The sequence below is a fragment of the Pocillopora damicornis genome, chromosome 1 (assembly GCF_964200805.1).
Source record: "Pocillopora damicornis chromosome 1, jaPocDami1.2, whole genome shotgun sequence".
Classification (NCBI taxonomy): Eukaryota; Metazoa; Cnidaria; class Anthozoa; order Scleractinia; family Pocilloporidae; genus Pocillopora; species Pocillopora damicornis.
This window is the reverse complement of record NC_142670.1, coordinates 18942579-18956458: the sequence shown is the minus strand read 5'-3', so window position 1 is coordinate 18956458 and position 13880 is coordinate 18942579. Positions and strand designations below refer to the sequence as shown.

Genomic DNA, 13880 nt, shown 5'->3' with positions numbered 1-13880 from the left:
TTTGTCGCATAAAACAGTTAACTAAGACGCTTAATCTAGTCGTTCATTTTTTTAGTTTAGTTTCAACCAAGTTAACGAGTTATTTTAATTGCTAAACAGCTATTGGCCACAATGTACGTCAACAATAATTTTTTTTATTTTCGAAGAGCTGACGCTTGAATTGTCAACTTTTAAACTCTTAACGGTGGCCAATTTACATTATCGACTCAGTTGATGATACTAAATTACCCTTTTTTTTATTAACCTGCTCATCTCATATCCGCTATTGATAAAACAACAAAAGAATAAATATCGGCTTCGTTCGCTGTATTTCGTTCAAATAAACTAGCGTTTCATTAATTTGGATTAGCTCCAGGATCACAAGTACATTAAACAAAAAGAAAGAAAGAAAGAGAAAAAAGAAAAAAAATTGCTTACATTTGCGTGTATTTCTGCAGAGTATTATTAAATCTTGCGTATTTTTTGAATGACTAAATCTCAAAGTCAACCGTTTAGTATTAAGAAATGAAAATTTAAGGTATTGGACGACGATAATTGCAATCAGCCTAATGTTATTTCCCCTCCTTCTAAATTGTACTAAGTTCTTTACTTTGTGCCATTTTCCTATAAAAGCCACTTTTCGTTTTCAAGTTATTCTTACTGTAAAAGCCCTTTTTGATGATCGTGTTTCAACCAAGCTATGAAATAATTTGAATACCCCGTACTACAATGGGCTAGAATTCTCAAAATGAGCTAAACAATTTACCAATTAACTACAAATTGGGATCAAATATCTAATTTAGTGATAGCGGAGCTCCAGCGTAGCCCCATAACTATACGAAATAGAAGTCTGACGCGGTAATTTAATTTTGACAATATTGTCATGTGAGAACCCGTCAAACATCTGAGAATCAAGTTACGGACCACAAATGTGTGGTGCAAACAAACTCACGGGTAAATTGGAGTTTGTTCTACAGCGGGATGAATGAATTTAATTGTTTGGCTGTCGTACTTTTCAGCGCTATGTTTTCATGCTTTCTACTCGATTCGTTCGAACTTCAGGAAATGGTTTGTCTCACAAAACATGAAGCCACTTTCTCTTCGCTCAACATCTCGAGGCGTTATGATGAACATGCTTGCGATACGAAATTTTTTCCCTTATCCTGGAAACTGAAGAATTAATCTCTAAAATTGGTAGTCATTATGGCGTAACATACCGTTCAAAATTCAGTCAGGGTATTTTCCCTATCGAAAAATTAATTTTCGTGTCGGAAATCAATTAACAGGGTCCGTTATTGTTGGCCTCTTTCAGACCTCCTCATTGTCTGCTATTTCCCGTGTCTGATATTATTTTCCGTGTCTGATATTATTTCCCATGTCTGTATTTACTATTTAAATGGATTTCGACTTATCACCGTGCTTTATATTAATGCTCGAGTCCTTCAATTATTCGTTACAATCGTCGAGTCCGAAATTGGTCTCATTGCCGGAGCCTGATAATTTTCTCAATCGCCGACTCTGATAACCGCAGAGTACTCTCCTACCCATACTTCTCACGGTACAAGGTTAGGATAGTTCTAGATAGGTAATAAAAACTGTATATCAATAAAAAAGACTGCAGTTAGTCTTCTCCTTTAACTTCGTGTATATTGTACAATTAAAAAATGTACCATTAGCATAAGGGTATTGATTAAGACCAAATTAAGGAAGCATTTCTCTACTTCCTCGAAATAAATGAACAAAGCCCTGTTTTGGTATTCATGGCGATTTTGGCAAAATTTTGACACTATCATCACAGTTTGTTAAGTTATCGTACAATATCTGACGGATTCTCCAAATGAAAGTATCTCTGGAAAAGTTATAACAAAATTTTCATGAATGTTTTAACGCTACAACATACGACAATAATCAGCTCGTGCTTTAATAACATGCTAGTAGAACCGGAAAGCCACCTTATAGAGAAAATCAGCAACATTTGAGGGAAAAAAAAAGTTTACAGTGGTAGATATTTTTTCGTAAAGGGAAGTTTAAGAGCAAGGAAACTTGTAAAGTAAGATGAAACCAAACCAAAAGATTCCACAGCCATTCTGCCACAACAATTTATTATTCACTAAATGTTGTGCACAAGACTAATCACATCCCTATTATTAAAAACAAAAAACTTGATCTTCTTGCATTAAATGTATGAGAAAAAGGTAAATAAAAGCTTTTTAAAACGATGCTAATATAAAACCGAAAGGAACTAAATTGAAAAATGCGAACGGATCGGGGAAACGCCCAAAAAAGAATGAAATTATCTGTTACGCCACAGCTATGGTCTTGTCTATCTTATTTATAAGTTTAACACAACGTCAAAAGTCGTCAGCCTATGATTCAAATTTGGCTCAAGCAATTTTAAAAAGGCAATGGAACTCTTTTAGCCTAACGTATAGTTTGACCATCTCAACGAAACTGTCTCTTTATTTATTACAAAAAGAAGAATAACTAAACCATGTTTATGGTTATTATGCAGTGTTTTCACGTGCGCTGTATTTTTTTTCTTTTCTCGCTAACGTCATACTCGCTTAGCTATAGCTACGTGGAAATATTAAACGTTATCTGAGGATTCTTTGTCGGTCACACAAAAAAGGTTATTCCTAGCTAATTTGAAAATTCACAATATACTATTTCGCTGGTTCAGAAATATTCACTCTAACGATGCGGACAGTCATAGAAAAAGCTTTCATTTTGAAGTACATCAGTCTGAGAGAACACTGCATCGCAGTCACTCAACTTAAGGTAACAGTGTGTCATATCTTCACTTCACAACTAAACATTTACAAAGAAAAAGAAAACCTTTCAATAAATATTTCCATAAAAAGCCAGCCGGAGTTCTTTTCTGCCTCTCGTTCCAGTTTTGCCAGGGCAACCTCAGTCCCGAAGGTCTCCCCTTCCCGCAGGCGAAGATCTGGCTCCAGCTCAATGACTACTGGGTTTGCCAGCCCGATGACAATTCTGAAACAAATTTTTGAGAGGTTAATTTTTTTTCTTATCTCAACACACGCACAGACAGTGAAAATGAAAGCGAACATCGCAGTAATGAGCACTACTTAGGTCTTTTTTTCACTGCTGCTTGAGAAGTATTTATTACTGCGATGTTCTCTTTCATTTTCATTTCTTTAACCGTAGTTCACATATATGATTTTCATATATTTACAGTCACACACAAATACACACACCCAAAAAAAACATAAAAAAAAGCCAAAAACACCAACAACACAACAGAAAAGAGGAAAAACAAAGAGAAAGAAGTTTTAGTTATTTCCCTTTACAGATTCTTAGGTTTTTGGAGCTATCTACTCAGATATGACCGATTAGAGTTACTAAGCATGCGTTATTTTGATTCAGCCGATTCATTTTGTAGAAGGTTGATAGCTTGTACAGGTTAACCTTATAGGTATAGGGTTTAGCAAGAGTAACCAATCCGTAATCAAGGGGGTGATATGATTTACCTGAATGAAGCTCGTACAGGATGAACGGCTCGGTGCAACTGCAAGAATAACTTGCACTTTGTGCGACGTACGTACAGCAGCATCCTCCAACTACACTCTTCAAATTCGTAAACTCCGCTGGCCATCGGTTCTGCAGTGTTTCCGGCTTGTAGCATATCTGCTGCCATTTGTTTGAAGTTAAAGATGGACCAACAGAAACCTCCGAGTGCCATTTTTGTCTTGGTCAAGTCATTCGTGTCCTGTCAGTGTGTTGGAAATCAAATCAGCGTCATAATGAGTAAAGTGAAAGGAAAATTCACTGGGCGATTATTGTAAGCTGAACAGCGTTAAAAAAATGTTCGACCACTCCCCCTCCCCCGCACTTCATCCCCAAATCTGCCTCAAATAGTATATTTTTATATCATCCTTGTGAGATCGTATTCTAAAGGAAACAAGAGGACCATCTACTCAGTCAACTTTTTCAGTCTCGACTGATGATTTTTAAAGCAGAAATCTGTTCAAAGTTTTGTAGAACTGTTAAAAAATCTGTGGACACGCAGCGACGTGCACGCTAGCTATTAAGTAACAATTAAAGATCGGAAGGGGAAAACATTAAGGAGCATTGGCCTCGGTCAGCCTTACCTTTTTAAGTAATACGTCTAAGAGCTTTTCACCCATCTCTGTCAGCAGTGACACGTGCTTTTCTGCTTGGTCCTTGTTATGTTGCTCCATCTCCTTAAAATTCCCAGCAAAATGGCATCCATTGACTCTACATTGTCGCTGCCTCTCCTCGCAGACAAGCAGATGGGTTTGCAACTCCATCCTAAGAGTAAACAAAAGGTTAAAGCTACATGAATGTATCTACTAACGAGGAAAAGAACTCGCATCTGTTCAGCTCAACTCATATTTTGTATTTGTTTATTTCGTTATTTGCTGTTGATTCTTGAAAGTGACAAGGATTATAATAAGACAAGCCAAGTCATGGATATTTTCCCAATAACACTGCGTTTGAGTCGCAAAGTAAACTTTTGGGGCTAATTTTGGATCCATTTTAATCTTGGACGGAGGAGCAAATTGAAGGGAAGCTTTCCAAAGTTCACGAGATTTATATATGTAAAGATGATATTTCTATAAAAATTATATACAGTAAGCTTTGAGTACACTTGGGAAAGATAAAGAAAACCTTGAACTCAGTGACAATTTTCAAAGTCGTACATGCTATCTAGTATGGTCTACATGGGCTTAAAAAATCAAATATAAAAGACCTAATATAAGAAACTGCATACCCACACCAGATGCTTTCTTTTACGCACGTAAAGAGAATTTCATTTTAAGTTTGAAATGATAATGTACAACGCTTTGTGACCACACCTTCTCGGACGCTTCCTGCATTTTAGAGGGCAACGGATTTCTCCCCTTATGCAAGTCTTTTCAAGATGAAGTTCCTTGTTGGCCACGGTGGTATTCTGGTGGCATTGTTCACACGAGATGACTGCGTAGAGGCATTCCTCCTTATGGGTCGGCTCATCCTTTCTTTTAATGCTGCGTTGGCAGCCCCTATTAGAACAGGATACGAGGGCATCGGGGCAGGTGTGCCGTGCTACCACTTCGATGCTCCCCCTCTCGTTGCACGCTGTACATTTTACCTCGATCTTCTCTACAAGCTTTTTGAGGGTGAAGTTTGTCTTCAGTTGTGTGGAGCTCCCTATAGGCTTTTTACAAAGGGGGCAATGGCTGGTAGTTGGGTTTTGTTGCACCCTACTAATACAAGTTTTGCAGAACGTGTGGCCGCAGTCCGGCAAAATAATTGGCTCCAGCATCAGGGTATCACTAAAGCACAAAGAGAACATGGATTTCGACTGCTCTGAGTTTTCGCAAAAGAGAATCAAAGGAATTCACGAGAGTTAATCAGAGGACGCAAAGAAAAAAATAAAACTACCGGAAACGCGGGAAAATGCGACCGACTCGTGAATAGGTTTAGTTTTGAATAGGGTTGGCTGAGACGATGGTGTGCGTGTCATTTATGAAAATCGCGAAGGGAATTCGGACCCAAAACAATCCCAGATCCCAGATTACTTTTGAAACTCAATCGAAAGATTCCTCAAAAATCTACCTTTACCCGTACGAGGTTTAGGGGAGTGGCTTGAACTGATGGCGTTCTAAATTCCATACATTTAAATTTTTATGGTTTTTTTTCCCGCGCTCAAGAGTCCAATCAAAAGACTAAATTTTTTTTCACTGTTTCTATGCTATCGGTTGGTTGGTTGCTGTACTAAAGATAATTTTATGACGCTCTGAGAAACCTGATATATGCATGCATGAGTTCACCCGTAAGCTTGCCTCGCGCTAGCCAACGCCAGCATGTAAACGCGAAACAATCAGCGTGGTCTGTAAGCTGCTATAGTGGGAAATACTCTCACGTTTTTTGAATGAACTGACGTTGTAGGTCGGGCGTGTTGTAAGATGGGGTTAAACCAGTAAAAGTCTAATCCTAGGCATGTGGAACATGGAGCGAACTTAAAAATAGTTAACACGGCATGTAGAGAAATAAGCGTAAATCGGTGAGACCTACTGAATTTGTTACAATTTGACTCACAATCAATCGGACTCTTTCTACCGAAAGCTACTACTGCACATAAAGAACGCTTTCTTTGGTGGCATTGTCGCATACTGTTCAGTAGTTTGAGCAATAGGAGATGAAAGACACAACGTATGGTTGGATTCGAGTTTTTCGGAAATTAAATTTTCCATATTTTTGAGAAAAAAAAGAAAGATGAACTATCCTTACCATACTTGACATTCGTAGTCCTTTGGATAGTTAGTTATCGGTGTAATGTTATCCATTTCTTATATCAGGGTTTCTTGAGTTTTCTTAAGCACGTCAGAACACTTCAATGCCAACAACTTGCCACTCAGTAACCAGACGCTATTTAGAATGCATGACAAACAATAGCAGCAATCCAGGGAATGTTAAAATCAAGCTCGGCTTCAATAAAGGACAATTCAAACTCAAAGTGCGATCATTATAATTCTCTAGGGACACAAGAAGTCAAAGGGACAAGTGAACTCGCCTACTACAAAGGGAAACTAAAAATATAAATTCAGAGATCTTACGAGACAATGACATAATTTTTTTTTTTAATGAACGTGAAACAAAGCCATTTAAGATTAAGTTAAACTTCAGTTCGGCTTCAGTAAAGGCCAATTCATTCAAACCGACACTCTGTCAGTAGAATACCCCAAGGACACTAAGAATCTACTACTCAGTTCTTGTGGCCTGCTGAAAGATGAACTATCCTTACCATACTTGACATTCGTAGTCCTTTGGATAGTTAGTTATCGGTGTAATGTTATCCATTTCTTATATCAGGGTTTCTTGAGTTTTCTTAAGCACGTCAGAACACTTCAATGCCAACAACTTGCCACTCAGTAACCAGACGCTATTTAGAATGCATGACAAACAATAGCAGCAATCCAGGGAATGTTAAAATCAAGCTCGGCTTCAATAAAGGACAATTCAAACTCAAAGTGCGATCATTATAATTCTCTAGGGACACAAGAAGTCAAAGGGACAGGTGAACTCGCCTACTACAAAGGGAAACTAAAAATATAAATTCAGAGATCTTACGAGACAATGACATAATTTTTTTTTTAATTAATTAATTATTATTACGTTTTCTTATATTTTGGCGTCTGGGTTTCAAAGTATATCGCACGGCATTATCACAACATGAAATCGATCGCATAAGGCGTACGCGAAAGACAAAACAAATCATGAAAAGGAAAAAAATAATGCGCTTAAAAGTTCGTTGCTTAAAAAGTAGAGCCTAAAATAAAAAATAAATAAATAAAACGCACACACAAACAAAGTTTGGTTGCTCCGCCTTCAGTCCGTATTTCCGCCTTGTTCTCGTGTAAAACTATTGTACACTCTGCCCTAATGTGTTGAAATACCGAAATAAACTGCGGTAAAGGACATTTTTTTTTTTAAATGAACGTGAAACAAAGCCATTTAAGATTAAGTTAAACTTCAGTTCGGCTTTAGTAAAGGCCAATTCATTCAAACCGACCCTCTGTCAGTAGAATACCCCAAGGACACTAACAATCTACTTCTCAGTTCGTGTGGCCTGCTACAAAGAAAGACTGTTGAGTCCCGTGGGGGCACTTTTCCTATCTGTCAAAAATCGAATAAAAGATATATTATTCAAGTGTTATTACGTTTTCTTATATTTTGGCGTCTTGGTTTCAAAATATATCGCACGGCATTATCATAACATGAAATCGATCGCATAAGGCGTACGCGAAAGACAAAACAAATCATGAAAAGGAAAAAAATAATGCGCTTAAAAGTTCGTTGCTTGAAAAGTAGAGCCTAAAATAAAAAATAAATAAATAAAACGCACACACAAACAAAGTTTGGTTGCTCCGCCTTCAGTCCGTATTTCCGCCTTGTTCTCGTGTAAAACCATTGCACACTCTGCCCTAATGTGTTGAAATACCGAAATAAACTGCGGTAAACGACATCATCGAAAACAACATCGTAGACCACATTGCTTGGTCTGCACAACCGGTTTGAAGACTTTTTGCGTGCTTCACCCTCATCAGCGAAAAAACTCGTGCTCACCGATTGCTAATTTTGCTGCGAGAGGAATTCTTTTGCTCGAATGTAAAGCGAGATGCCGTGGTTGGTGTCCCGCTCCAACGGATTCACTTGTAGCTGCAACTCCTGCAAGCTCGCGTTAGAAAGGTTTTGCATTGTTTCAGGCACCACGACAGCCTCCTCCACCTCTGACGCTGCATCAATGACATCCGGTTCCTCTACGCCGTAATAGTTGGAGTCTATGACGCTGCTTTCGAAGAAGTCCTTTACCGCTGTATATTCTGATCCAAACAAATTAAGCATTCCTAGAATGTACAACTGATTTGGAGTCTTTTGTTTTTCAGTAGATAGCTTATGATTGTTCCAGGACACCTTAAACTTTTCTAGGTTTTCATTAATCCGTGGAATAAATACATAATGTAGAGCTGCCAGATCCAGTTCGTCGTTCGGATTCAGAAGATTGTTCCTCTCTAAGAAATAGAAGAGGAGTCGGAAATACTCCGTGACCATTTTCCGCATGTCTCTCCACAGCCTCTCTATCCTCTGGTTATGGACCGAACTACCTTGCAAAATGCTGCCGCGACCTTCTCCTCGTTTTTCAACCATAAGGCGCGCAACTTCCGCATTCTCTCCACCCTTATCTGTCCTCACCCGTGATGGCCAACAGAATTCAGTTGTGGCGCCTAAGAATAAATTGGCCACTGTTGCTGCCCTATTATTGCTGGAACAGCGGAGGAATACAACAAGCCTCGAATATCCGTCTATTCCTCCGTGCACGACCAACCTCCATCTGAGAAAAGAGTTTTAAAACACCTTTCACACGGTACTCACATTATGAGTGGGGAAGAGTAGAATATGGTGCATTTTTCCTCTACTGAATTCCATAGATACATTAAAAGAAGTAACAGGTATTAATTCCCGAATACAGACGAATTACAGCATGTTAAAAAATGCTGTTGATGAGGAACGTAAATGTCTTCCGCTCTTATCATTTTTAATTTTCCTCGAGCATTATTGTAGAACAGTGCAGGCAATCTAAAAACAATGTATTTATGGTATGTTTTAGGTGTGTTACTTACCGTATCAGCTTGTGATTGCCATCCAAGTGCCACAGGCTGTTTGGGCCTACAATATATATTTCAAACACTAATAAGTCAACGATCCTGGGTTTGATCATTTGTTATTTTATGATGAAAGTAATTGGCTCTCTTCGAGAACGAATATCCAAAGTCATACTCAAGATATGGTAATGTTGGACGGACATGAGCTCCTTTTCTGTTAAGGTCGACGTGTAAAAAATGGACATCAAAACCTGCACAATTCTCTTAGCGACACATACTTCATGCGGTGCAATATGGAAATAAGCAGCACACTTGATCACATCTATTCAAATCTATGATTTGCGGTTCAAAGTTTTATAACTCAGAACGTAAAATTACCTGGAACGCTATAAGTAACTCTTGGGGTCAAATTCCTCCACCGCAGGCCTGCACCTATAGGATCATGGCGAACTAATGCCTCTGTGATGGCAGATCTTCTAGCGTAGAGGGATCGAGCCGCTAATTCACCCTCGATCATAATGATGCCCGCATTCACACTTCTGGACTTTATTTCAGCCACTATATCTATCAGCTCTTGCATACCTAGCTTCCTTCTTCCATAATGCTTTCTTCTTTCCATTTCATGATAGATGCGACGTCTCCATATTGTTGAAATCGAGACCCCTGCGAAAAGTATTACAGGTAAAATCGTATGAGACACCCTTTATAGCACGATAACGGCGAATATGAAACATAGATCAACCTGTGGCCAATATAAAGCAGCCATATCGATGTTCAAAAACTTTTTAAAATACGAATTAAAATAAAAGAGAACACATCCATTCTCGAAAAAAGGGGCATGACAAAAAAAAAAAAAGAAAAAATACGAATGACTCCGCGTGAGCATTTTCTTTATTATGAAATTATTTTCGGCTCACCTAGTGCTTTCGCTATTTCTACCCATGACAAACCATAGGAGCGCATCACTTCCAACTGCTCCTTCGTAATTACGTAGGATGGTCTACCAACCCATTCCGTTGAGGTCACAGGTGCCCGGTAACACAACTGCTCCCTTAGAAAAGGAACAAGGCAGCTGTACTGCTCGATAACTTTACCAATCCTTATTTCTATGGTCGACAGACTTTGAACTAATGGGGCCAAAATGTCCTCAGCACAGGGTTTCGTGGTTATAAGATGCCATTGGATTTTTCTTAAATTAATTACAGCGGCTTCCAACTTAGTCCAAAGGCCGGTTAGTCTTTCTGGAGTTGAAGTACTGTCCTCAATGGCAGATCGGGCTGTAAAATAAAGCGCTTGAACGTCCAGCACAAAGTGTTCTATCGCGTCCGGATTGAGACTAACAACTGTAGAAGAAGTATGTCATTAAATAAGACAACATTGACCGAGGGTCTCAATGGGGTAACCGTTAGCCGTAAAACGGCCACAAAATTTTGCCTTTAGGCGTAAAAATTGACGAATTTTAACCGTTAATCGTATAAAAAAAAAGTTGACCGTACACAAAAAAAATCCTGGGACAGCAATGGAGAGAGATTAACCATTAGCCGTATATGGGAAAAAATTTTAACCGTTAGCCAAAAAATCCAACACCCTTTTGAGATCTTCTTGACCGTTTTGGTAGTCCGGGTCCTAGAAGGGGGAACGAGATATATTCTTATTCTAAAACACGAAATTTGCGCAGCAAACGATCATTGACATAGCTGAAAGAGCAGTACTTAATGAGGAACACTGCTTTATCAGTTTAAATCGCATCTACAGTCCAGTGATAGCCTTTTTTGGAAAAACTGACACGTAATTTCATTTTGAAAGGACTTGCGAATAAGAAAGCACTGGCGAATAAGAAAGCACTGATAAATCATCAGCGATAACGAAGAACCTGATTTTCCGGCTTAAGGTTAACACTAGCATCTTCATTCGCCCGAAGCTAACAACTGCGGCTAATTCATAAGCAGCCAACCCGGTTTTAAGCTTGTGCGCATCTGCTCGTCTACGATTAATGAAGATGACCTTGCGCCTCTTTTTCTCCCTTCAAAAAGAAGCTTGGGTTGCATGAAGTTGGCGGGCCGCTCAATACATTTTGTCCTTTGTTTTCTCGATCAAAATAATTTGCGCCCCTGTAGATCGCAGAAGAAGCAGTGGAATACGAATACTTTTCACATAATGACCACAATGGCGTTTGAGTAAGTGTTCTTGGAAAGAAGCCTGATACCTACCTGATGCGGGTTGAAGGATGCAAATTACAAGACACCAGGAAAGAAATCTATACCAGGAAAACTTGTTTACATGCATCGTAGCGTTGAAAGAGAGGTTTTCCTTCCACGAGACTGGCAGTTATAGTTCCCTTGAATTTTTCGACAATTTATCGCCAATTGTACTTCGAGCTTTCTATAATTTTAACAGCAAACAGGAACCTTGTGAAAGATTCATAGCACACGTCCCGCAGTGAAATTAAATTAAAACAAAAGGTCTTTCTCTGTTGTGCCTCACCTCTTTGTTAGAAATTAACCGCAAGTGACAACGATTTCCTAGAGTTACAAACTCGTAACTCTGACTTGGCGTACGGAAGCAAATTATATTCATAAAATCCATTCATCGAATAGGAAATGACTGACGTGTAATTTTATAAAATCTCAAGAATGTTAACCAGCTCGTGCAAAGCCTTGGATCCTAAATTTATTAAACTATGAAAAAAGAAAAATTAGAAATGTCACACCTCCAGTAATCATCATTTCGGATATGACGTTGACGTTACATTTGATACCAGCATAGGGGTGTTTCTCTACGTGGCACTACTTTTCAGATGAACGAGGGAAGTTCTTTTCGCTCCCTACAACAGCTTGTTTCATCTGTACAAACAAATCTTGAAATGTCTGGTGATCACAGCGTAGGAGCCATCGGGCCTATTTTTGACCCCAATGCACAAGTTGGTTCACAGGACTCACAAATTGCAGGCGGGCTACCGGGCGCGAAGCCCTACCGAACATTCGTTTGGGTGGACGACATTGCGCAAGTAAATCAAAACCCAACTCTTGCCCCAGATGGCAAAAAGGTCAAGTTCGACCAGAGGCTTTGCGGAGACGCTATGGTGGCGCACCTAAAACGGGAAATTCCCGAAATCACGGCGACCAGGTGAGTAAGACAGTTTTCCACAAATATGGTCTACATTCTTTCAGCACCGCACCAGCGTGAAAATGGTGACTGAATTCTAGTTTCAGCCACTTTTCTACGCAAAATATTTTTTATTCACTGAATCAGCTGGTTGTTCTGGACTAATGTTCCTGGAGCAGCGCTAATCGCGCGTTTTTATGTTGTGAATTCCACAGGGATTCCACCGCAAATCGATGAGAGGGTTGCGCTAGTAAGATAAAGTCTATTTTAAACTCATTTATTTCATTTGACAAAACTTAAAACCCTTATTCTACGATAACTTCATTTGACAAGACTTAAAACCCCTATTTTAAGATAACCTGATGGCTAACTTAAAACACTACGAACAAAACAGTCACTAATCAAACACGCCGGCAAAAAATTCAACAATTTCCGGACAATCATCCTAACATAACCACACAAAATTGTAATTCAGTATTATCAACTGAGTTGCATCTCAGTTGATGATACTAAATTACCCTTTTATACTCTCCTAGCGACGCAGCACCAAAATTTCTTTAGAATCCTATCCCTTTTATTCACAACCGCACAAAGTTGAGGATTAAATCGAGATTTCTTAAGTCGAGAGATCAATGTGAAGTAGGCTTAATTTTTGTGACTGGCAGTGTCAAGCGGGCAAAATAACGTGTAAATAGCTGACCCGAAGGGTCATTCAAGTGCAGTCCAATTTAGACCGCGGATTTTGATGATCAATGGAATACAAAATTTCGTCTTCTGTGTTTCTTTTTTTAATTAATTCGATCTTCCATTCAGTGCTAAATATAAGCCCTTGTAACAGTTTTTCAAAAACTTGAGGTTTAAGTGATATTTGATCCCTTAGAACACCAGCTCCAATTGTCAACCCCAACCAACTAATTAGACAGCCTCCTTCTATGCATGATTACGCATCAAACTCTCTCTCGTTGCATACTAGGCTTTTTTTGAGAATAGTACAATTTTTAATCAGAAAATCCAATAATACAATAACTACAAAAACAATGCCCTATTAATCTAATAATATTAACTAGATAAGGCATCAATACATTTACTTAGAAAACTTAAAATACTACAATTAATAAAATAAAATCTACAAATAGCTTCTATTAATGTTTAAAGTGCGTGATAAATACTATTTAAAAACTTAACTAGTTGGGTCTCTACGGTCTTCAGGGTTTGATTGTAAGTTCCCTGGTTTGATTTCTTTTACATATTGTTAATAAGTCATCTTGGTACCTGTGCTTTTTATCCGTAGATACCTTGATTATTACAAAGCAAAGCCAAGTGGAAATCATCAACTGTATAAAGTTGGCAGCAATTTGTCTGCAGATTTAATCCGCAAACAATATAAACAGGCCAGTACTAGGGTGTTCCTGTCTGCCACTGTCACAGGGGAGAGCCAAACAGTTAACTCTCCACCTGACTTGGGACAAAGGGAAATCACCACGACAAATCAAGGTAAATACTGAATCACAAGTGATTGCCATAGTAAAAGGAATGAGAAATGTATCTTCTTGATGGCCCTTGAATGCATAACAAAGAGCCAGTTATTGACCAAACTTCAATATTACAGCGTTTGTAGAAGGATTAGACACATTTATCCAATTGTACTCAGTAGAGTAAATAAAG

The 13880-nt window shown here is 38.6% G+C and overlaps 3 protein-coding genes across 4 annotated transcripts in view; all 3 read right to left on the bottom strand.

Annotated features, from left to right (window-relative positions):
- The window catches only part of LOC149052507 (uncharacterized), a 53802-nt gene that overhangs the window by 23114 nt on the left and 16808 nt on the right, over positions 1 to 13880 (bottom strand). The window lies entirely within an intron of this gene.
- On the bottom strand, positions 2588 to 6374 carry LOC149052512 (TNF receptor-associated factor 5-like). The gene is made up of 5 exons (XM_089204231.1): positions 6238 to 6374; positions 4821 to 5279; positions 4092 to 4272; positions 3471 to 3709; positions 2588 to 2973 (listed from the first exon to the last, which is right to left on the bottom strand). Exons 1-5 carry the CDS (start codon positions 6291 to 6293, stop codon positions 2796 to 2798), a joined length of 1113 nt encoding a protein of 370 aa, XP_089060357.1. The 5' UTR covers positions 6294 to 6374; the 3' UTR covers positions 2588 to 2795.
- Positions 6571 to 11777, bottom strand: LOC149052511 (uncharacterized). 2 transcript variants are annotated; one of them, XM_089203906.1, is made up of 5 exons: positions 11321 to 11777; positions 10028 to 10453; positions 9489 to 9773; positions 9129 to 9174; positions 6571 to 8839 (listed from the first exon to the last, which is right to left on the bottom strand). In XM_089203906.1, the coding sequence occupies exons 1-5, from the start codon at positions 11394 to 11396 to the stop codon at positions 8080 to 8082; spliced, it is 1593 nt and encodes a 530-aa protein (XP_089060032.1). In that variant the 5' UTR covers positions 11397 to 11777; the 3' UTR covers positions 6571 to 8079. The 2 variants fall into 2 exon arrangements, with proteins under 2 accessions (XP_089060032.1, XP_089060038.1); XM_089203912.1 differs by having other exon boundaries at positions 9693 to 9773; positions 11321 to 11773.

Coding starts and splice junctions, on each gene's coding strand:
- LOC149052511 (XM_089203906.1), bottom strand. CDS start 11,396: ATGCATGTAAACAAGTTTTCCTGGTATAGATTTCTTTCCTGGTGTCTT. Junction 10,454..11,320: donor CATCCTTCAACCCGCATCAG/GTAGGTATCAGG, acceptor CTTCTTCTACAG/TTGTTAGTCTCAATCCGGAC. Junction 9,774..10,027: donor AGAAATAGCGAAAGCACTAG/GTGAGCCGAAAA, acceptor TACTTTTCGCAG/GGGTCTCGATTTCAACAATA.
- LOC149052512 (XM_089204231.1), bottom strand. CDS start 6,293: ATGGATAACATTACACCGATAACTAACTATCCAAAGGACTACGAATGT. Junction 5,280..6,237: donor GACTACGAATGTCAAGTATG/GTAAGGATAGTT, acceptor TTTGTGCTTTAG/TGATACCCTGATGCTGGAGC. Junction 3,710..4,091: donor TAGACGTATTACTTAAAAAG/GTAAGGCTGACC, acceptor ACACACTGACAG/GACACGAATGACTTGACCAA.